This window comes from Marmota flaviventris, chromosome 6 (genome assembly GCF_047511675.1).
Source record: "Marmota flaviventris isolate mMarFla1 chromosome 6, mMarFla1.hap1, whole genome shotgun sequence".
NCBI classification, from domain to species: domain Eukaryota; kingdom Metazoa; phylum Chordata; class Mammalia; order Rodentia; family Sciuridae; genus Marmota; species Marmota flaviventris.
In genome coordinates, this window is record NC_092503.1 from 62,981,393 (window position 1) to 63,004,242 (window position 22,850).

Consider the following 22,850-nt stretch of genomic DNA (forward strand, 5'->3'; position numbering starts at 1 on the left):
CAAAGTTTGTAAATTGTGCCCATGGACTTTTGTCAATTTCTAACTTTAAGGGTATGGAAGAGGGCCAGAAATAGACCTTTACTTTTCATTTGGAAGGATTTAATCAGCTTTCTAAATTTCTTATTTTGGGGATTTTCAAGTAATATATTCTCTATGTGTATTAAATAATGGTTTACTCCTGTAAAATGAAATTGCTAGAATCAATCAAGCCAGTGCACCAGTAGTTATTTGTAATGAATGATTGTATTTGACATTAATGGTCAACTCTGGAACTATATTTTACAGTCCACTTCTGTTTTACAAGTATATTTAAACACCTTGGGGTTACTATAGATAATAGGACTTACAATTCAGTATATTTATTTATATTTTTAAAGTATAATATGACCTCAACTCAGTGGAGAAATGGTGTTTATGCAGGTTTGTGTCAATTACATAACATTAAAATTGTCTGATTTTTGTCAGTTAATGGTAATTATGATCATTTGGGGTGGTTTACTTTAAGGCAGCCAACTTATAAGAAGAATGGGGCTCTCAAGGCATTTTAACTTAAGTGCTCAACTGTTTTCAGGGTCCATTTTTTATTTTTAGGCACTTATGCAGTGATAGATGAATCTCTGAAAAATGCTTTTAAATTTTAATTTTAAAAAGAAAAAGCAAGTGCAGAACACAAAAGTGTTTTAAAGTATGCCTTCTTTACCAGCAATAGTTCATTTGAAAAATAATGCCAGATTTTTGCCAAGGTCAGTGTTTCCTCACAATGAAGATAAAAATAGATCTGTATAGTGCTCCTGTACCTCTACATAGGTTCTTAAATAATTTTGAGCAGTTACGCATTTATCTAAAGGAAATAAATCAACTGTGAATAAATGCATGTTTACCAAAATGGCTGTTTACAGTGCATTTAGTTCTTATAAAGTTGACATTTCACAGAATAACTTAGTTTGAAATTCTATATAGTTTAAACATCAGTCATATCTGGAGACAAAGGAAAATGTGCAATATTTTATATGTAGGTAAGCTAATTGAAGTGTACCTAATTGGATTATCTGATTAATTTGTAATAGATAAGTTGTATAACATTTTCATATCTTAAGATGTTTTTTAGATTAATCATCAAGTGAAATATTATTTTCAAAATAAAATTCTACAGAAAAATTCTGCTGGCTATGATATACACATTTTTGGACAAGATAGGAACTAGAGCCAAAAGTAGTAGTTGATAATTTTATTTGCTATGCCCTAATTTGTAAGATTCTTATGAGTTAAATCTGTAGGGTTTTTTTTTTTTTTTTTTTTTTAAACCATCATGATGTTTGTGATTCTTATTAGGAATATCAGTGTTAGAATTAAAAAATTGGGGGCTTGGATTGTGGCTCAGCGGTAGAACACTCGCGCTCGCCTAGCACCGGTAGGACCCGGGTTTGATCCTCATCACCACATAAAAATAAAGGCATTGTGTTGTGTCCATCTACACCTAAAAATAAATATTTTTTTAAAAAAGAATTAAAAATTTTGAGTTTTTCATGTATTTAAATAATCATATATTTATGGAAAATTTAGAGAAATCACTTCCTTGACATGTGATGAAGTGTTTACCTCTAGTGGTAAGATTTTTATAATCACCTTCCATGGTTTAGGAGGTGAATGCTGTAACTTATACATTATAAATTAATAATTAGATGTGTAGTTTGGTTATGAAATCTTTTCTAAAATGACACTACCACAAAGTTTATAAATTCATTTTTTGAGACAGTCATTGCTCTGCCTTGGTTATTAAAAATGTCTTTTTTAAGAAATTCTCTTTAAAAATATTTCTGGTGTATTAATCATACTTGATTTTTGTGAAGTGGGGGGTAAACCACACCATTAAGAGAATAAAGTGAAATCCAGAAGAGATAATTATAAGATTTGTCACAGGCCCCAAAAACATAAATAACGACTGGTGTGGAATCTCATTAGTGTACATGTTTTCTACCATTGTAGACTTACCTTTTGTTAGCATGTTTCTAATGGTATTATATAGTAAATTTTTCAAACATAGTCCATTTTTAGTGTGAATTGTTGCTTCAAAGAAACATATGAACTGTAATGGTATTGAGTTTTAAAATTTTTATTTGGGAATTTTTACATAGGAGTTGTGGTAGACCCAAAGTTCCTATAATATTGCCTATGGACACCTTTACATTTAAACTTTTTTTTCCCCTCCTACATAAACTTACTTTAATTTTTTCAAACTTCTAAAATGTACTGAGTATAGTTAAGTATGGAAGTAGCATTAGAGTTATTGGATTGACCTGGCTCTGCTAAATTGATGTATTTAGGAAAATCACTAAATTACTGTGGCCTTCTATTTCTTTAGCTTGTATAAGGAACAAAGTAGATGTTCTCTTCCAGCCCTTAAGTGCTTCAGGTTTACACACACACACACACACAATACCTTTATTTAATTTATTTTTATTTTTATGTGGTGCTGAGTATTGAACCCAGTGCCTCACATGTGCCAGGCAAGCCCTCTGCCACTGAGCTACAGCCCCAGCCCAAGTGCTTCAGTTTTAAGTAGAATATGATTGTAGTGTCAAATCTAAAAGCAAAAGTGAGCTTTTATTAGCTATCAAATTATGCACATAATACATAATATGCATTACATTTATATTATAAAAGTTTACTAGGTATCATCCATAGTTTTCTTGTACATTAGTTAAATCTGTCACATTCTAATTGTGATAGTGCAAATTATGATACATTTATTTTAAATTACCAATTTTTGTAGAATTTTGAGTAAATACACCAGCTAAATAGAGTGGACGTAAGAATATATCATTTCAAAAGTATAAAACTTTGTTAACCATTAAGGAAGCACTTTTCCCTTAAAAGTTTATTACATAAAATTATAAAGCCAAATTATGAAATATTGGATAGGTATTAGAATTTTCTAGCGAAATAGGAAAATAAACTAGTAAACTCTAGTTTACAACAGGTTTATGGGTGAGACCGTAGAGATACTTGGAAAATAATCCCCATCACTGACCATACACTGCATTATAGCCAACACAACTTTGTTTCCAACACAGCTGAGGTTTAGGATCATTGGAAAAACCTTTTGTTGATGTTTGTAGAGAAAAGTACCATGACCCTCTTAATGTATCTGGGCCAAACAGTTCTGATGATTCAAAAAGCCATTGTTTCCTATCAGTATTTAGGCAAATCATTGATCGCCTTTGTTGAACTGGGAAGGCTTTGAAACCCGTGTGGTATGGTGCAAATAAAACCATTAGAACTTTAAATCCATATTTCCCTTGAATCTGTCACTTCAACAAATATGTATAATACATGCTAAATTTTCTTTTGTGCAGAGTTTTCTGCCTTCATTTGGAGGTATGGTCATGTATCTAAGGAGAGAGGAAATCTGAAGAAGACATAGCAGCTGAGAAGCCTGCAACCACTGTTAAAGAGGAGGTCAATATTTTAGCTATAGGTGGAAAGACTGTTCCTGAGTAACAAACTTCACTCGTTCGGAGAACCTTTACTTATTTGGATCTGCCTGGTAGAATAAAATTTTTACCTTCAACATTGAAAATTTATCAACATCACCTAAGGAAAGGCCTTTTATATATTCAAAAGTAAAATGTGGGCTGGGGCTGTTGCTCGGTGGCAGAGCGCTTTCCTAGCATGTGTGAGGCACTAGATTCGACCCTTAGCACCACATTAAAAATAAGTGAATAAAAATAAGGGCATTCTGCTCATCTACAACTACAAAAAAAAAAATTACAAAACAAAACAAGTCACCACTATTCATAGCTCCACATGGAAGTTTACCAAGGCTGAATGTCTTTGGATACATAATCCTGTCCAGGAGATTATGTCATTTGCAGCAATTTAAAAGTTTGGGCTCCTGAGCTGGACATGGTGACACACCTGTAATCCTAGCTATACTGGAGGCTGAGACGGGAGCGTGGTAAGTTCTAGGCCAGCGTGGGCAATTTGGCAAGGTCCTGTCTCAAAAATTAAAAAGGGCTGGGGACTCAGTGGTAAAACTGCTGGGTTCAAGCCCCAGTACAAAACACAACATAAATTAAGACTCTTTGCCATCTGATATTTGAGTGCCTTTGAAAGGGAAACTGTTACACGAAAAGAATAAGTATTTCCATACTTTTCGTGATTTTAATCATTAGGGTCGGTGTCTTACATGGAGACAAATGTCCTTGGGGAGACATTTGTTAGAACTACAAGGGAATGAAAGCACAAAGTAGTGCATGATTTTATACTTAACTATGACTATGAGGTTTTCGGGTGGTCATATAGGAATAGTCAGAGGTTATACAGGAGACGACCATTTATATTATTGGAAGCAATTTATAGTTTCATTTGCATCCACAATTTGCTAGATGTTCAAAAGAACTTGCAACAAGTTCATGATAAAAATAATCACAGAAGTCGGCAGTAGATGGCGCGAGTGGGTCTCGGAACCTTTCTGTTGGGGATCTTCGGAGAGAGGAACCGGAAAAGAAGTGGGACCCTTTGCCACTATGTGGGGAGGCTGGAAGCTGAACTTCTTTGGGGGTCGCTTTTTAAGAGTGCTTGGGTCTGGGTGCCGGGGCACACAGGCGGAGCGTCTTCGCCTAATTTCCTGGGCGGGTGAGTATGTGCTAAAGTCCCTCAGCGCCCACTGTGGGGCCTGGCGGTTCTGCGCAGGCGCGGCGGGACATTGCGGTGTCCCTGGCTTCCGCGCTGGTTCAACGCAAAATCTGTAGCTTGGCTTCTGACTTTGCCCTGCGTTCAACTGCAGGACCGTGTTATCGTGCTCATTTTTGCAGAGGCCAAGAAAAAGCTAAGGGGTTAGTGGTACTGTCCGGGGAGAGGGCAGCCAGCGGGCGGCCGCAACGTATCCAACGACCTTAGTCTCATTCTGGTTAAGTTCCTGGCCCCAGGAGCCATCAACCCACTCTGTGATTACTGGAGCCTCAAGGTCGTGCTTTCTTTCTTTTGCAAGGGCCTGAAAGACACCAGTCGGTCTTTCGTAGGTATTCGTAGCAGTGTTTTGTTTGCACATGTCTTGCCCCTTTTACCAGAATTTAAGGCAGCTGTATTACTTTTTTGATTCGTTGATTCATTCAACAGACTGTTTACAATTAGGATCAAGAAAATAACTATCTGCATTTGGTGCTTGTATGTGACCGTCAAATTATTGAACTCCCAGTATTAACCAAAAAGTTAAGTTCTTCGTTTACATGAAACTCATTTAACGAATACTGTATAATAGGAACTGTAATGGGCCCCGGGAATTAAAAAATGATACGTAAACAGTCTCTTCTTAAAAAAATTAATAATAGAACCAAGATTGGGATATAATGAATTAAAAAATGGTAAATCTAATAGCCTACAAACAGAGTTGACTAGTTGGTATTCTCATACAGTGAAAAATAGTACAGTCAAATAAAAACAATATAAATCCACTTGTATTCACATGGAAAATAATTAGGATATGCTTTTAAGTATGTTAAGATACAAATCAGCGTGTGTTATGAACTTGGAAATATATGTCTCATTTTGGCAGTGATTGCCTGTGGTGGAGTAGGTGCTTTTCAATCATTTTATCATATGTTATATACTTTCCCAAAAAAAACTTTTCAATAAACATGTCTTTTATAATCAAATTAAGAATAAAGTCATTTCCAAATTGGGGGTGGGTGAATATAGAAGGAGCATCGAATCTATATTTGGGATCAGGGAAACTTTCTGAACAAGGTATTTATAGAAACTGTCTTGAAGGAATTGGATAGTTAGAAGCAGTTGGAGACACCAAAGGACAAACTTGAGAATCTAAGGTTTGTGGGAAACTGCGAAGTGTTCCTTGAACAGTGTGTGAATGGAGGGCAGCAGGTGAGACAAGAGACCTTTTAGGCCATGACAAGTTCATGAAGTCTCTTGAGGTTGTTTATCCTGAGGACAGTGGAAATTATTAAAGGAGCAATGTGATCAATTAAAAAAACAAAACAAACAAAAAAACACTCCACAGCTGAGATGGAGGCAAGTTTGGGCTCCAAACTTAAGAGCAACCCAGACAGGAATTGATTCCTGGGGAAAAAAAGTGTTGTCAGGGTAAAAGTCTGTTGCCTGTTTTGTTAACTCACAGTGTGGAGTCTGCTATAAATGACTTTCAAGTTAATTAAGTGAAGTTATCCCCATTCATTTAAAATCTCAAATACAAGGATTCACATTAGGAAAGGAATTGGTTATATTCTGTTTATTAATACATACTCAGTTGTAATAAGGTGATTTTTAAAGCTCTTGAGAATTCTAGCAATACTGATGAGTAATAGATTCATTTTCCAGAAATGGAGATAAGAGGAAGGTCAAGGAGTATCAGAGGGCAGGTACTATTAAAATCTGTGAGGCACAATTTTATAAAAATACCTTATATTTCCTCATCTATGCATCATAGTTTATATAATTATTTAATAGTATTTCATTTACCTACCCAAAGTCATAAAGAGGGTGGCCTTTTGTTTTTGTTTTGTTTTATGGTACTGGGGTACTGTGATTCTCTTGCCTAAGCCTCCCAAGTCACTTAAGATTACAGTTGTGTAGTACTATGCCTGGCTAAAGGTAACTATCTTAAAGGTAGACCAGAGAGAGTTGGTGAAAGAGGGAATAACATGAGCAAAAGCCTAAAAGTACAACTGTCCCTGTCCCCCCTTTCTTTAGAACACTGTAGTGGATTTGGACTATGCTGTGAATGGCCTAAAAATCAAGTCTATACCCTTTGACCCCCTTCTGGGGTTTGAGTACACATTTTATAGTTCAAAACCATATTAATCATAACTGGCTGTTGCAGTGATTCAAAACCATAAAACAAACGTCATGAGATCTAAAATCATAAGCACAAGGGGGAGTGGGTCAAAATATCCCTAGTTGAGTACAAGTTAAAGAATGGTTACTAACATCTAGACAATCAATCTCTGATAGGGTACACTGTCCAAGAAAAATGGGAACCAAAGAGAGAACGATTTTACATTGTATAAGAATTGCCATTTTGTGGGGCTGGGGCTGTGTGGATCAGTGGTAGAGTGTTTGCCTAGCACATGTGGGGCGCTGGGTTCGATCCTCAGGACCACATAAAAATGAATAAATAAAATAAAGGTTTTGTGTCCAACTACAACTAAAAAAATATTAAAAAAAAATAGAATGGCCATTTTGTGTTGCCAAACATGCTTTGCTAAGCAACTATTGATGGATACAGAGGCTGGGCTTTCCCATAGAAGAAACAGCTTTTACATGATGTGGAGTCACAGGGTAAGACGGAGTCTTGTTTGGTCATTGTCCATATAGCCTGGCCCATAACATTAGGTACCTTTTTTTTTTTTTTTCTTTAAGATTCCTTGGGATTTACTATATAGACAGTAGGAACAGTTTAATTTCTGAGAAATGTCTCTGAGAAATGTCTCTCTTGTATTTTAGGAAGATGTTGTATAGAATTGGTCTTTATTTCTTCTTCAAGTGTTTAGTGGAACTTTCCAGTGAAGCCAGCTTAGCCTGGAAATTTATATTTTAGAAGCATTTTAACTATGAATTCAATTTCTTTGGTGTTCATATGACTTTTCATGTTCTCTCTTTCATCTGACATGAGTTTTGGTTGTTTCATGGAATTAGTCCATTTTGTCTAATTGTGGAATTTCTGTAGTTTGTAGTACATCATCATCCTTGAAATGTCTGCCAGGTCTGTAGTGATAGACCCTCTTTAATTCCTTTAATTCAGTCTTGCTAGAGGTTTATCAATTTTATTGATTCTTGCAGTGTGTTAACTTTAGGTTTGATTTATTGTCTCTCTGTTTTTTTTTTTTGTTTTGTTTTCAATGTCATTGATTTCTACTTTTATCATTTCCTCCTTTCTGTTTACTTTGGGTTTATTTTGCTCTGTTTTTCATAATTTTAACTATAAAACTTGATTGTTGATTTGAGAACAACATTTTAATATGAATATTTTAGTTCTATAAGTTTCCCAAGTACTGCTTTAAAAACATTTACAGAATTTTATATATGATATATTGATTTTCATTTGGTTCATTGTTTTTTTATTTTCCTGAGATTTTGTCTTTAACTTATGCATTTGTTAAATTTCAGGTGTTTTGCTCTTTTCATGTTATCTTTCTGTTACACATTTTGAGTTTGATTCTTTTATAGTCAAAAACATACTTTGTATGATTTCAAATCTCTTAAAGTTGTTAAGATTTGTTTTATGTTCCAGGATATGGTCTATATTTATAAATGCTTTATGCATGCTTGAAAAAATGTATACTGTTTTGTAGTTTGGGTGTTTCATAAATTTCAATTATATTTTATTTGTTGATGATATTGTTTAATTCTTCTGTATCCTTGCTTATTTTCTGTCTAGTGGTTCTACCAATTACGAAAGGAGGGATGTTGAAATCTTCCAGTGTAGTTATGGATTTGTTTATTTCTCCTTTCAATGCTGTCAATTTTAGCTTTATTTGTTTTGAAATTCCATTATTTTGTACATATACATTGTATTATCTTCTTGGTTTCTTGGTGGACTGTTCCTGTTATCGTGATATAATATCACTCTTTGTCTCTGTTAATAGTCTTTGTTATAAGTCTTTTTTGCCTAAATGTTTACTGAACACCTAAACGTTCTGCAGCCGAGTAACTGATTCATAAAACAAGTCCCTATGTGAATTTGAACGTATAGATTGGGTGAGTGTTTATTTTAGCTACACACACAAACACACACAAACACACACACTTTTTTCCCCTGTGTAAACAGTGTTGAGCATATGTAAAAATTCATTTAATGTCACTAACATGGAATTGACAGAATTTGAACTAGTTTTGACAAATCACCTCAGAATTAATATTATCCTGTTTTAAAAGGTGACATTTTATATGAGAACATCATTTTTTTGTCATTTTGTGCAACATAATGTGACTACAAAAGCTAATGACGTGAGAAGCTTTTACATATGCATTACTTATTTTTGCTAATTATAATTTCAGAAATATCTGGATAGAATTAGATTTCAGAGAATAAGACCTTTATTTTGTTATTTTTTGTTTGTTTGTTTTGAGTAGAATCTAAAATTGAGTAAAAACTCCTTTGTAATTGAAAAAAAAATAGTTGTAATGTAACATAAAATTACCATATAAAATGGAATTTCTTCAGTTACATGTATATCAGGGATTCTTACTGTGCAATGCTTTTCTCTAGACATTTAACTTTTTTCCCCACTTTATTCAGAGAATCAGCCCACTTGGACTCTACAAATTAAACCATGGGTTTTCAATGAATACAAAACCATGTGGTTCAAATCCTGTAGGATGACCTTTTCCTGTTTGAATAGAATAAAAAATTACAGGTGAGTTTATTTTTTACTCTGGAAAATATTTACATAATTATATGTTAAAGTAGTTTAGTACTGATTCTTTTAATAAACTTGTTTAGTTTGCAATTGTTCATGTATTTTGATTATAGTAGCTTTTGTTATTTAAATATTCTTAACTAATTTATATTTTAACAACTTTTAGATTTGAAAAATTTCAAGTTCATAGAAAAGTTAAAATATATAGCCCACGCATATCTTTCATCCAGATTCAGAGATAGCTTTTATATTTACTAGAATACTGTATTACTTGAAAAAAAATGCAGGGCTTAAAATCAGAAACAAATATGACAAGGTGGATAAGTATACATTTTAGGTAGTAAGAATGAGTCAAAGTATGACTTTCTGTATTTATATTTTATAAACCAGTTTCTAACCTTGTAAAAAATAATTGCTTCAGATGAACTCTGATTTCCAAGTGCATTGTCCTATTTCTTTTAAAAGAGATCTTTTGAGATTGGGTGTCTGTGAAGCCATTCTTATTCAACTGAACTCACTGTTATCCGTTGTTAATTAGTTCTTGATTACTAAGACTATGCATTCAATATGGAAAAGGAAATCAATATTCCTAAGATAATATTAAAGAAAAGTGGCATTTGAATCTTTAAAAAAAGAAGAAGAATGAATGAATGAATCTAGAATGTATTCTCTATATGTAGCTAAGAAAAGCAGTACAAACTGATGGGTATTACCTTTCTAACTTAGCAACACAAGCAGAACTTTGGAGTACTTTTCTGTACTCTACTGTGACTTCGAACTCAGTGTAGTATCTGTCTAATTTCTGTTTAGTCCCTGTTTGATCTTATGTGATTAAAAATGTTAGGTGAATGATATACTTTTCTAGGCCTTTTCCTTCGATTATTTGACAAATGTCTCCTGAGCATCAACTATGTTCTAGGAACTGTACTAATCACTAAGAATATAATGGTAAGCGAGACAGTTCATGCTGGCCTTTCATAGTGCTTATGGTCTAGTGGGGAGACAGGCATGACCAAATAATTATACAACCACAGGAGGAAGTGATATAGGAGATAAAATAAGGATACTTGACCCAATTTTGAGGATTAAGGAAGACTTCATAGATGACATTTCATTTAAACTAAGAACTGATGAGGGGCTGGGGTTGTAACTCAGTGGTAGAGTGCTCACCTAGCATGTGCGAGGCCCTGGGTTCGATCCTTAGCACCACATAAAAATAAATAAATAAAATAAAGGTATTATGTCCAACTATACCTAACAAATAAATATATATATATAAAAAAAAAGAGAGCTGATGAATGAGGAGGAAAACAGGGATGTGGGAAGAAAATTCTAGGCAGAGGGAACAATATATGCAAAGTGCCTGATGAAAGAGCAAACATAGCCAGTTCAAAGAACTGAAAAAAGGCCTGTGTGACTAGAGAGGATGAAGAGAATTACAGGAGATGAATTTGGAGAGGGAGCAAACGGGTGACCAAAAATTTTGAGCATTATAAACCATGCTAAGGATTTTAATCTTTTGCCTAATGATACTGGGAAGCCATAGAAACATTTTACATGAAAAAATACCATAATCAGATTAATATTTTGGAGTAATTAATCTGTATGCATCATGGAGAACAGATGGTAAGGGGATGAGGTAGGGAGTAGCCAGACTGATTAAAGGGCTGGGACAATAGTTCAGAGATGATGGGAGCTTGGACTTGATGATAGCAGTAGAAATGGAGTAATAAGGTGGAAGCACCTGGGTTCAAATCCTGGCTTCACCTCTTACTTAATCTTTCTGAGCCTTTCTTTTCTAATCTGTAAAATGGGAATAATCATAGTACCTTCCTTGTAGAGTTGTCTGAAGAAGTGAGATGACATGTACTTGGCATTAGTAAAGGTTCTATAAATGTAGCTTTTTATTAGATGTGACCCAGAAGGCCAAGTTTTATAAAGTTCCGTTTTTAGTTGTAATTTACTTTGAAAGCAAAAGTGAATATATATATGAATAGTGCAATTATAACAAAACTTGGTCTTAAAGCATTAAAATTGAGCAATCTTTGTATTTAGAATGTAACAAATTATAAATAAAATATCTTTCTACACAGTTTATCCCATATTACATTTTTGAAAAATAGCACTATTTGCCTGGCTCTTTGTTTTCACCTCTTAGGTCCCCTTGGAAAAGACTGTATAGTACTTCACAGTCCACAGTTGACAGCAGTGAGGTAAAAACCTTCCGGGCCCTGGCTCATAAGTGGTGGGATGAACAAGGAGTATATGCTCCTCTTCATTCTATGAACGACCTGAGGGTGCCATTTATTAGGTAACAGAAACTCCACATCTTTAAAAATGCAACTCGTTTTAAGATTCATTTGTTTTGGATTCATTTTTCTCTTGGTTTATACTTAGGTTCAAAATTCTAAATTTTAAATTAGGGACATTCTCTTTAGTGTCCACTATGTGAAATCATTAATTTTTTATTATCATTAACATTATTATTTTATTATATTAACATTATCTAAGATCTAGGATGCTTCCATAACTCAATTTGGAGCATATTTGGACATATGAGTTAATTAGAATTAGTTCTTATAAAAGGGAGTTCAGGTCCTAGGTCATCAAGGCCATTTTATAGCTACTGACCTGCTGTGGCTTTCAGTTCATGAATGTGCTTCAGTCCATATTTGCTGTGGGAGATAAAGCAAGGCCAGAGACCATCAGGGATTGCATTTAAGAAATAGTTTATTTGATCTTCTCTCCACTTATTTGTTCATTAAACACTTTTGAACAACTCATAAGGGTAAGACCCTGAAATTGTCATATAATATCACACTCAGATTCTAAAGGAACTCTCTGATTAGTTTTTGCTTGTTCATCCAGAATCAGTGCAGAAAAAAGGGAAATATTATCACTGAATTTGTGGATCACTGAACTAAGGTAGAAAATAACAGAACTGTTGATGACTGGTTCTCAAAATGCAGGCCCTAGACCAGCAAGCATCAGTGTCACCCAGGAACTCATTAGAAATGCATATTCTCGGGTCTCATCCTGGACCTGCTGTTCTAGGATATTAGCAGTCTATGTTTCAGCAAACCTTCCAAGTGATTCTGATGCATACAAAGTTTGAGATGTCTATTCAAACTATTGTGACATCTTTATTTAGACATCAAATAAAAACAAATCATCTAGAGCAGTGCAAGATATGGTTACAAGTTTAGATTTTATTTTCAGCACAACTAAAAGCCATCAGAAGAGAGTGATGTGACACAAATTTTGATACAGAGGAGTCATTTCGACTGTTGAAAAATGGATTGGACTTCATTTGAATTGAGTACTTTATGTGTATTATAATATCTTAAAGTAATATTATACATTATCATTATACATTATACATATCATTATAAGAATGTCATTATACATGTCATTCTAAGAATTATACATGTCATTCTAAGAATTATACATGTCATTCTAAGAATTCAATTAATTTTATTTGCAATATAGGATAGCCAAAGATCTTTATTATATGTAATATATATTTTAATATAAATATAATTATAATTCATATGCAGTCTGACTTAAAAGTTCACTTTACATTACCATTAGGTATATATCTACCATGTGTATATGCACATGTACATATGTTTGTGTGTGTGGTAAAGGATTACTATGATCATCTTAGAAATAAGTTTGCTTTATTAGATATCATCCTACTTGTTCATACATGAGAATACAACTAATTTAGAAGATTAAAAGAAAATTGAAGCCAGTCATGTGGTACATACCTATAATCCCAGTGGCTCAGGAGGTTGATACTAGAGGATAGCAAGTTAAAAGCCAGAATCAGCAACTTAGCGAGGCCCTGAACAAATTTAGTCACCCTATCTCAAAAATAAAATGGACTGCAGATGTCGCTCAGTAGTTAAGTACCCCTGGGTTCAATCCTTGGTACCACCCTCCCCCGCCACACACACCAAAAAGGGCTCGGCTTGTAACTCAGTGGTAGAGTACCTGTGTAGCAGCACATGGAGGCACTAGGGTCGATCTTCAGTCCCACATAAAAATAAATAAAATAAAGGTATTGTGTCCATCTATGACTAAAAAAAAAAAAAAAGAAGAATTAGGAAGGGAATATGGACAGCTTTTGTAAATATAGATCTCTTCTCCTTTTTTAAAAATATTTTTAGCTGTTGATGAACCTTAATTTTATTCATTTATTTATATGTGGTACTAAGAATTGAACTCAGTGCCTTACACAAGCTAGGCAAGCACTCTACCACTGAGCCACAATTCCAGCCCTCTTATCTTCTCCTTTAAGTCCTATAAAATAACCTAAATTGCTGACCTAAAGTGGTCTAGCAAGTACTGATGATATAGCCAATAGACATATTTGTATCCCATCCTGTTGCTACAGTTTGATTCAATAAATATTTGAATAAAATTCCTGTGAAATAACCTATTTGCTGATAAAGGTCTAACAAGTACTGATGATGTAGTAGGTGCCTTGCATTTGTATCTGTTCTGTTGAGTCAGTTTAATTAAAGTGTTTTAATAAAATTAGGTTAATCAAAGCAATTTAGATTATTTTTCTTTAGATTATCACTGAAGCAATAATTAAGTCATAATTACTACTAGATTCTGTTTTAGAGCTTTGCTCTAAACTTTCTACTTTTGATTATTGAAAATGTTTTATAAATTTTTTTCTTTCCACTTTTTAATTGGTACATTATAGTTGTACATATGGTGGGAAATGTTGTTACATATTTGTACATGCACATAATATAACCATATAATTTGGTCAGTATCACTTCCCAGCACTTCCCCCCTCCCTCCCCTCTTCCCACCCTCCAGACCCTTTCATCTACTGATTTCACTTGGATTTTCATAAGATCCCTGCCCCACTTCACCTTTCTTTTCCTTTTTTCTCTCTAGAATATTTTGTAAATTAAAAGTCATCTAATGCTGAAAATAAAAGATCTATTTATCCAAAGTTAATAACCTATTAAAAATGGGAATTAACATTTCCTTGAAAACTGTATGCTTTTAAGACTTTTTGTTGATTGAATTGATCATTTATTTTTATATATTTTGAATTTTTTTAAAAAGAGACAATCTTTTGAAAACAGTTGCTAATCACCAACTAGGAAAACCTTTGTCTGGGATGAAGATTCTTGATGTTGGCTGTGGTGGTGGATTATTAGCTGAAGTAAGTGACTTACTTTTCTGCCATTTTTAGCTGGGAAAAAAATTGAGAAATGGGCTTGTTGCATCATTTATCCTTTTTACGAATAGTGTTATTAATTTTTTAAATGCTTGTTTAATATTTTCATGATTATAAAAGTAATTCATGCCTTTTGAAATTTTTTAAAAACTAAAAGTCTCAGAAAATTGTACTGAACTTTTTGTTATTAGTTGTGGTAGTGGTAATTTTTAATAAAAAATGGGGCATAGGTAATTCAAATACCTTTGTGTGATCTCTTCTGTCCTAAGAAATTAGATAGTTTCTATTGATTTAAATGCAATGATAGGTTGTCCTTTTGTACTTGTTTTAATAACAAAGCTATCAGCATTTTACCTACTTGTAGGATTCTTTCTTTCTTAGATGCTGTAGAGTACTTCAAAGAGTTGTCATCCTTCCTGTGAAGAATATATGCTTTAGTTTATAGTAAATTTACGCCTTGCAGCTATATTGTATTCTGTCAACATGGGGACTTTTTGTTATTTGATCTTTGAAATATTTTAGACAACAGTAGGGGATATAAAAGTCTTAAGATTCAATGGAATGTGATAGTGTTGAGGTCCATAACTCAACCAAGTTTATAGTGTGACTAACAGTCCTTGATATGCAATTAAGTTCCTACATGCACAGAAAACCTGCTCCTGACCTGGAAGTGGGCTAGTTTCTTTTTACATCAGTTATAAAAGTTCAGAAAGCCTAAAATATGTGAATTAAGGATATGTGGTGTACAAATTATAAATGAATAAGATTTTACTGTGTGTTCTGCCATCTGTTCAGTGTATTGTTGCAGAAATTATGTCTCTAAAGTTAAGATGATGGGACATACTTAAGCTTATTGACTAACCTTGTTTAATAGAAACACTGTATAAGTTTTGATTAAAATTAAGACTGTATTTAAATATTTGGGTGTGTCATGGGAAGTATCCAGATGTAAAAGATGAACAAATAATTAGCTATGAATTATTTCTAGGGCTTGGGATGTAGCTCAGTGGTAGAGGGGTGCTTATGTGCATAAGACCCTGGGTTTGACCCCTAATACCACATATTCATACATACAAAATCAAATCTGGTCAGTCACAGGAAAAAACTGTAAAGAAGAAATTGGTTACTAGAAACAATAGCTGTTTTTACCATGGCGTGTTACATTTATTGCATTTCAGATATTTAACACTGTCCTACATTTATGTAAATGTACATTTTGATTGTTGTTCTCACTTTTAAGCTTTTTATTATGGAAAATTTCAACTGTATACGAACTAAAGAAAATAGTATATGAACCCATCCACAAAAATGATCTTCAGTAATTATCACTTTGTGGTTAATCTCAATTCATTTTTGGTAAGTTTTTTATTGCTAACATGTGTTCTTTTTTCTTCCTGAGAGTAACTTTCTTATGCCATTAGCCTCTAGGGCGATTAGGTGCTTCAGTTGTTGGAATAGATCCTGTGGATGAAAATATTAAAACAGCACAGCACCATAAATCATTTGATCCAGTCCTGGATAAGAGGATAGAGTACAGAGTATGTTCTCTGGAAGAAATTGTGGAAGAGAAGGCAGAAACTTTTGATGCTGTTATAGCTTCTGAAGTTATAGAACATGTGAATGATCTAGAAACATTTATACAGTGCTGCTGTCAAGTGTTAAAAGTAAGACTTTCAAAATCACTTGTTTGCTTTCTCTTGTGAGTGCATGTGTATATCCATAACGTTAATATGTTCGATAATACTTTAACAGTCTAGCAGATAAACTATAAGAGAGAAGAAACCAAGAATCCAGGATTAGGGGATAGCCTCTGTGCTGGTAATTACTTCTGCCCCTCAGATTGCCCTCAATATGGGGTTTTCTAGTGTTCTATTAGTATAGTGATGTCAGGGATCTTGAAAAATATTGGTGCTAAACACTGGAAAAATAACAAACACATTTATAGTGGTATTTTTCTATTGATCTAGATTATAGTCTGGATTAAATACTTAATAGCTATCATATGATAATTTACCAAGAAACTGATTTGGATTAATACTTACAAATCAACAAAAACAATGATTAGCATAAGTTTACTTAAATAGCATTTGTTAAGTAAATCTGTGTTTTCAGTTTATGAAAGGATCACTTTATACATATTATCTTGCTTGATCTTATCTACAGCCAGATGAGGAAGGAAAGATGGGAGTTATCATCTTTTGACTTTTGAGGACTGGGAACTGGTGAGATGTCAAAACTGTTAGGTGGGGTTTAAGGCTAGATCTTATGATTCCAAATCTGGTTCTTCTCATTATGCTTATATAATTTTCCACAAATTTAGTCCTCCAAATGTGGTTCCAATTTTATATACATACATATATGTGTGTGTGTGTGTATATATATATATATATATATGTTTAAAATAATTTATTTAATTTTTTAAAAGATAATTTTGGGGGCAGGTATTGGGGATTAAACCCAGGAGTACTAGTTGCTTCCACTGAGCAAGCATCCCCAGCCCTTTTTATTTTTCATTTTGAAACAGAGTTTCTTTAAATTACTGAGAGCCTCACTAAGTCGCTTAGGCTGGCCTTGAACTTACTCCTTCCTTAGCCTCCCTAGTTGCTGGAATTACAAGCCTGTACCACTATGCTCAGCTTAATATCTTTAATGTGCTATTATTATTAAGGTTTTGACTGTATTGTTTATGTATTTAAGATGTAACACCTTAAGGCCAAAAGCTAAAGGAATGAAATACTTATCCCATGTCCAAGTAGAGCTTTTTTTAAAAAAAAAAAATTTTTTTTTGAAGTAAGTTTAGATTTATAGAAGAATTGTGAAGAGAATACAGAGTTCTCTTCCACTATTTTCACTTTACATTAAAGACTCACATCATAAGGGTAAGAACTAGGGTTAGTCAAATGAAGGGCCTAGGGTATAAAATTGAAGGAGGCAGCTATTAGGTGCCAGCCCTGCACTGCACTGCACCCTGGAAGGGACTGCCTGTTTCAGTTCTGTGCCCTAGAGCCTCACTTGCCTCGCCATAGTTCTGTACCTGCACATAACCCCTGGCACATAAATAAGCCATGAACATTGGCATTATGCTTATTAACTGCACAATAGAGCTTGTTAAATTTCATTAGTTGTTCCACTAATGTCATTTTTCTGTTATGGATCCTATTAAGGTTCCTGCATTGCATTTAGTTGCCATGTTTCCTAACTCTTCTTCAATCTGTCAGTTTCTTGGTGTTTTCTCTTACATGGAATTTTATGAGGCTTATTCCCTATTTTTCAATTAAAAACCTTAATTTTTAAAAAGTTTAAAATTCTCTTTTGGTGGTACTGAGGATTAAATCTAGGGGCATGCTCTGCTACTGAGCTACCTCCTCCACCCGCCCTAAGTCCATATATGATTCTTTTTTTTTTTTTTTTTGTTAAAGCTGGGGACTTAACTAAGGGATGTTTTACCACTGAGGCACATTCCAGTTCTTTTTATTTTTTATTTTGAGACAGGGTACCCCTAAATTGCTGAGGCTGTCTTCCAACTTGCAATTTTCCTGTCTCAGTTGCTGGGATTACGGGTGTGCACTATTGCACCCAGCATGATTCTTAAGATGCTAAAGTTTTACAGAGAAAAGTTAACATGACAATATAGTATGAGGTATTCCAGTGTTTAAAAGCACACACTGATATTTCAGGGCCTGCTCCTTTTTATTTTTGGTTGGGGGTGGTATTTGAGATATATTATCTCTTCCCTGCCCACCCCCGGTCCCATATATACAGAAAGATTATTTTGAAAGGAATCTTTGGCATCTTATCCTTATCACACTAATAAGAAAGCATAAAAGAGGGAGAGAACATTAATGTCCTTGCTGTTTGTGATACTAAACATAGAAACACCATAAATGTAGTTTAAAAAAAAGGGGAGACTAAATAACCCATAATTGCTTTGTATTCATCTAAGTGCTTATCTTGATCTGTTCATAATCTTTGTACAAATGAAATCAATGCCAAAACAAACCAAAAAAAAAAAAAAAAAAACCATTCAAACTTTAATATTTGAATGTTCAAACCTTACCATTTGAATGTTTTGAACTGAAGACACTTACTGGCAATGTACCCATGCATAAGATGTGTAGCTTTGTGCTGTACCAAAAAACTTAGACAGACTTGGCACCCAAGAGGAAGCAGTGGTGACATGTTAGAATGTAAATGTGAACTTGTAACAAAGAAGAACATCTTATTTCTGTATTTTATTTTAAAGTATTTGATGTGTACAAAAGAATATATGTAAAATAATATGTCAGTAATGTATGATTTTTAAGAGTTATAAACCCTATTGTATAGATTCGGTGAATCTGAGTGGATTGCCTCAAGTAGTAGATTTCCCAATAGAAAAAAATAGTATTTTGGTAAATTATATTTTATTTATACTCATGTATCTTAACTGCACTTAAATTCTTGAAGGAAGGAAAAGCTTTTACCTAACTGATACTCCTAACCTTTTACATTTTACTTCAGTACAATTTTATCCTTACATAATTTTGCTTCTTTTAGCCTGGCGGTTCTTTGTTCATTACTACAATCAACAAAACACAACTGTCATATGCTTTGGGAATTGTTTTTTCAGAGCAGGTTGCAGGTATTGTACCAAAGGGTACTCATATATGGGAGAAGTTTGTTTCACCTGAAATGCTAGAAAGCATTCTGGAATCAAGTAAGTATTATTTTTTTTTCCAATTTTCACAGCCTAACTGAAACTTTAAAATGTACTTATAATTATTAATCACATAATCTAGCACTTAATTAAACAGGTTATTATTTTTGGATGTTGGTTTTATCTCAACTATGTCATCAACTTTTTGAAGTTAGAATTAAGTAGATACTACTTTTTTTATCACCTGTGGCATCTAACCCAGGGCCAAGCAAATAATAGATGATTAATGATACTTTCTGGCTATTTAGTCCTCGTTTGTTTAAGGGTGAGATGTTTGTACCTCATCCTTAAGCAAATGAGGACTAAATATTACACCCCAGTTTGCCCTACCAAGCCCTGCGTTTACTGGCTAATCTTATCTATTTTTCCTGATTCTTCTACACTTAGATGTATTTTGAACTTCATGTCACTTTTAATGTTTTACATTACTTATAATCTACTTATATTATTATTATTTTTTCACCTTTTTCTGGCCTGTGTATTCCTTAAAGGCAAGATTATATCTCCTTTTTGTATTTCTTATAGTATCTTGTTCTTGCTTTACATATAGGGAACACTCAATGTGTTGAATTCCTGTTAAGTAATTCGTATTTCTGCATTCATTTATTTGACTTTTTTTTTTTTCCTGTACTCGGAATTGTACTCAGGGGCACTTTACCACTGAGCTATAGCCCCAGTCCTTTTTATCTTTTATTTCGAGACATCATCTCACCAAGTTGCTGAGAGTCTTGCTAAGTTTCTGAGGCTGGCCTCAAACTTGTAATCCTCCTGTCTCAGCCTCCCAAATTGCTGGGATTATAGTCATGTGCCACCACATCTGGTTGGCATTTGGTATTGTTGAGTATTTCAATTCCTTCTTTCTCATACTTTTTATTCATAAAACATCATATCAATAAAATTGATTCTACTTGGAATATTATCAGTCCCTAGGAATGTAGTAAGTTCTGTGAGTACTTTTGTTGAAAATCAAGTAGAAAAAAATATTTTGCAGAAGCTTTATGGGAATAATCTGATGAAGATATTTTCTGTAACAGCTAATATTTATTGAATACTTACTAAATTCCAACCCTCTGCTTCTTTATGCACATATCTCTTCCATTTCTAACAATGCTATGGTAAATGTTCGGTACATGTGAGAAAACTGATTCAGAAAGGAAAGTGACTTGCCTGTAGTCACCATATACTAGGTACCAGAGCTGGGATTTAAACTCAGGCAGTATACTTTAGAGAATGTTTAGTAGTCTACAGTGAACTATCATCTGTACATGGTTACAAAGTATTTTTTGCCCATTACATTAAAAATACTTTGTTAATATGAAGAGTGAAAGGAGATTATTGGCAGTTGGAAGGTATTTATTAAACCTACATTTTTTATATTTTTTTCAGATGGTCTGTCAGTTCAAACTGTGGCAGGAATGCTGTATAACCCCTTCTCAGGTTACTGGCATTGGAACAAAAATACCAGCCTTAACTATGCAGCTCATGCTGTGAGATCCATGGTACAGGAACACACAGTGCCTGCTGCTAATGCTGCCACCAGCCCAGGTGTGCACGAAGAGCTGAAGAAATGAATTGTTTCTGAGGACTGTAGTATTAGGGCTGAAAGTCTGATGTTTACAGATTCAAAAAATATACAACTTATATTTTGAGAGAGAATCATAAATAAAAGAAGGTCGTTAAAAGAGCTAAATCTTTGGATAAAAGTTTTTACGTCATCTAATAGTGACTTTCAAGGGATTCTATTGATAAAAAAGTTTTATGACTTTTGTTATATAAATAGGCTATGCATGATTCATTGTATCTCCAGAATACATCCCCCACCTTCCCACATACATACATACATACTTCCCACATGTATACACATACATTTATGCTGTCATTTATTTTAACTTAATAAGGAATCTATATCATATACATTTCTTTTATTTGGTTTATTTAAAGGCTGTTTGCTCCAGACTGATGAAAACCAAATGTAGTTATCACTTACAGGAAAATAAAATGTTTTTTTCTTTAAATTTGACTTCATTGGAAAGCAAATGAGATGTTAAATATGAACTGGATTTGAACTCAGACATTTAAATCAAGATGTTCAGATTATGATGAATATACTTCTGTGTACAGTTCCTTAAAAGTTTTATGGTCCTTTAAAAAATAATTAGTGCATTTTAATACTCAGAAAAAAAGGGTCAATATGGCATATTCCTATTTGCATTTAACATAGCTTGGTCATATATACTCCCTGCTTTTATCCTTCTTTTTTCCTCCCTTCCTCTATCCTCCCATCCGCTTCCTCTTCTTTAAGAGTCTGTTTGCTACTTTCATGTCATTTTTTTCCCCTAGAATGGGGGAAAACAGATGAGGAAACATGGGGGAAAACAGATGACATTTATCATTCTGAATTTGGCTTAATGTTATGATCTCCAGTTCCATCTATTTTCCTGAAAATGACATGATTTCATTCTTTATGGCTGAATAATACTCCACTATGCATATATACAAAGTTTTCCTTATCATTTATCTATTCATAAAAACTGCTGATTCCAGGGCTGGCATTATGGCTCAGTGGTAGAGTACTCGCCTCGCATGTGTGAGGCTCTGGGTTCGATCCTCAGCACCACATAAAGATAAAATAAAGACATTGTGCCCACCTAAAACTAAAAATATATTTTTAAAAAAACCCTGCTGATTCCATACATTCACTATTGTGAATTTTGCTGTGATAAACATCAGAATGCAATTATCTCTATAATATATTGACTTTAATTTCTTCATGTATATAATAAGGAGTTGTATTCCTAGATCACATGGTAGTTTTATTTTTAGTTTTGTGAGGAACCTCTGTACTGATTTCCATAGTGGCAATTTACATTCCCACCAACAGTATAAAAGGATTCCATTCCCCCACATTTTTGACAGCATTTTTTTTTTTTTTTTGTATTCTTGATAGTAGCCATTCTGACATCGGTGAGATGGGCTCTCAGTATAGTTTTTTGTTTTTATTGTTTGTTGGTATTTGTTTTATTTGGTACTGAGAATTGAACTAGGGTGCTTTACCACTGAGTTACATCCTGAGTCCTTTTTATTTTTTATTTTGAGACTACTGAGGCTGGCCACAAACTTGTGATCCTCCTGCCTCAGCCTCCCTAATTTTTGGGTTTACAGACATGTATGTTCATCACTATCCCTGGTTCAATGTAGTTTTGATTTACCTTTTCCTGATGACTAAAGATATTGAACATTTTCATGTAATATTGGCCTTGTGTGCTTCTTTTTGTAAAAAGTATCTCTTTAGTTCATTTGCCCACTTATTGATTAGGTTGTTTTTTTTTTTTTTTTTTATTGGTGTTAAGTTTTTTGAGTTCTTCATATATTCTGGGTATTGATCCTTTGTTTCATTGACTGGCAAAGGTTTTCTTCCAGTCTGTAGCTTATTTCTTCGCTCTGCTGTTTCCTTTGCTGTGCAGAAGGTTTTTAATTTGTTGGCAGCTCCCTTTGTCAATTCTTGCTATTATTTCCAGATTTTTGGAGTCCTATAAAGGAAGTCACTCCCTGTGCATATGTCTTGAAATGT

At 33.8% G+C, this 22,850-nt stretch overlaps 1 protein-coding gene across 3 annotated transcripts; it reads left to right on the plus strand.

The window, feature by feature from the left end:
• Nucleotides 1–1,547: 1,547 nt before the first annotated feature.
• Nucleotides 1,548–20,969, plus strand: Coq3 (coenzyme Q3, methyltransferase). Of its 3 annotated transcripts, XM_027928338.3 has the most exons (7): nucleotides 1,551–4,638; nucleotides 9,257–9,374; nucleotides 11,536–11,688; nucleotides 14,469–14,568; nucleotides 16,005–16,247; nucleotides 19,120–19,279; nucleotides 20,666–20,969. In XM_027928338.3, exons 1-7 carry the CDS (start codon nucleotides 4,389–4,391, stop codon nucleotides 20,848–20,850), a joined length of 1,209 nt encoding a protein of 402 aa, XP_027784139.2. In that variant the 5' UTR covers nucleotides 1,551–4,388; the 3' UTR covers nucleotides 20,851–20,969. The 3 variants fall into 3 exon arrangements, with proteins under 3 accessions (XP_027784140.2, XP_027784139.2, XP_071469292.1); XM_027928339.3 differs by lacking the exon at nucleotides 11,536–11,688 and having other exon boundaries at nucleotides 1,548–4,638; XM_071613191.1 differs by lacking the exon at nucleotides 1,551–4,638 and having other exon boundaries at nucleotides 8,286–9,374.
• Nucleotides 20,970–22,850: the final 1,881 nt, after the last annotated feature.

Bases quoted from the DNA above. Each gene is read 5' to 3' on its own strand.
- Coq3 (XM_027928338.3), top strand. From the start codon at position 4,389: ATGTTCAAAAGAACTTGCAACAAGTTCATGATAAAAATAATCACAGAA. The intron at 11,689-14,468 runs GTAACAGAAACT...TTTTTTAAAAAG, and splicing joins CTGAGGGTGCCATTTATTAG to AGACAATCTTTTGAAAACAG. The intron at 16,248-19,119 runs GTAAGACTTTCA...TGCTTCTTTTAG, and splicing joins GCTGCTGTCAAGTGTTAAAA to CCTGGCGGTTCTTTGTTCAT.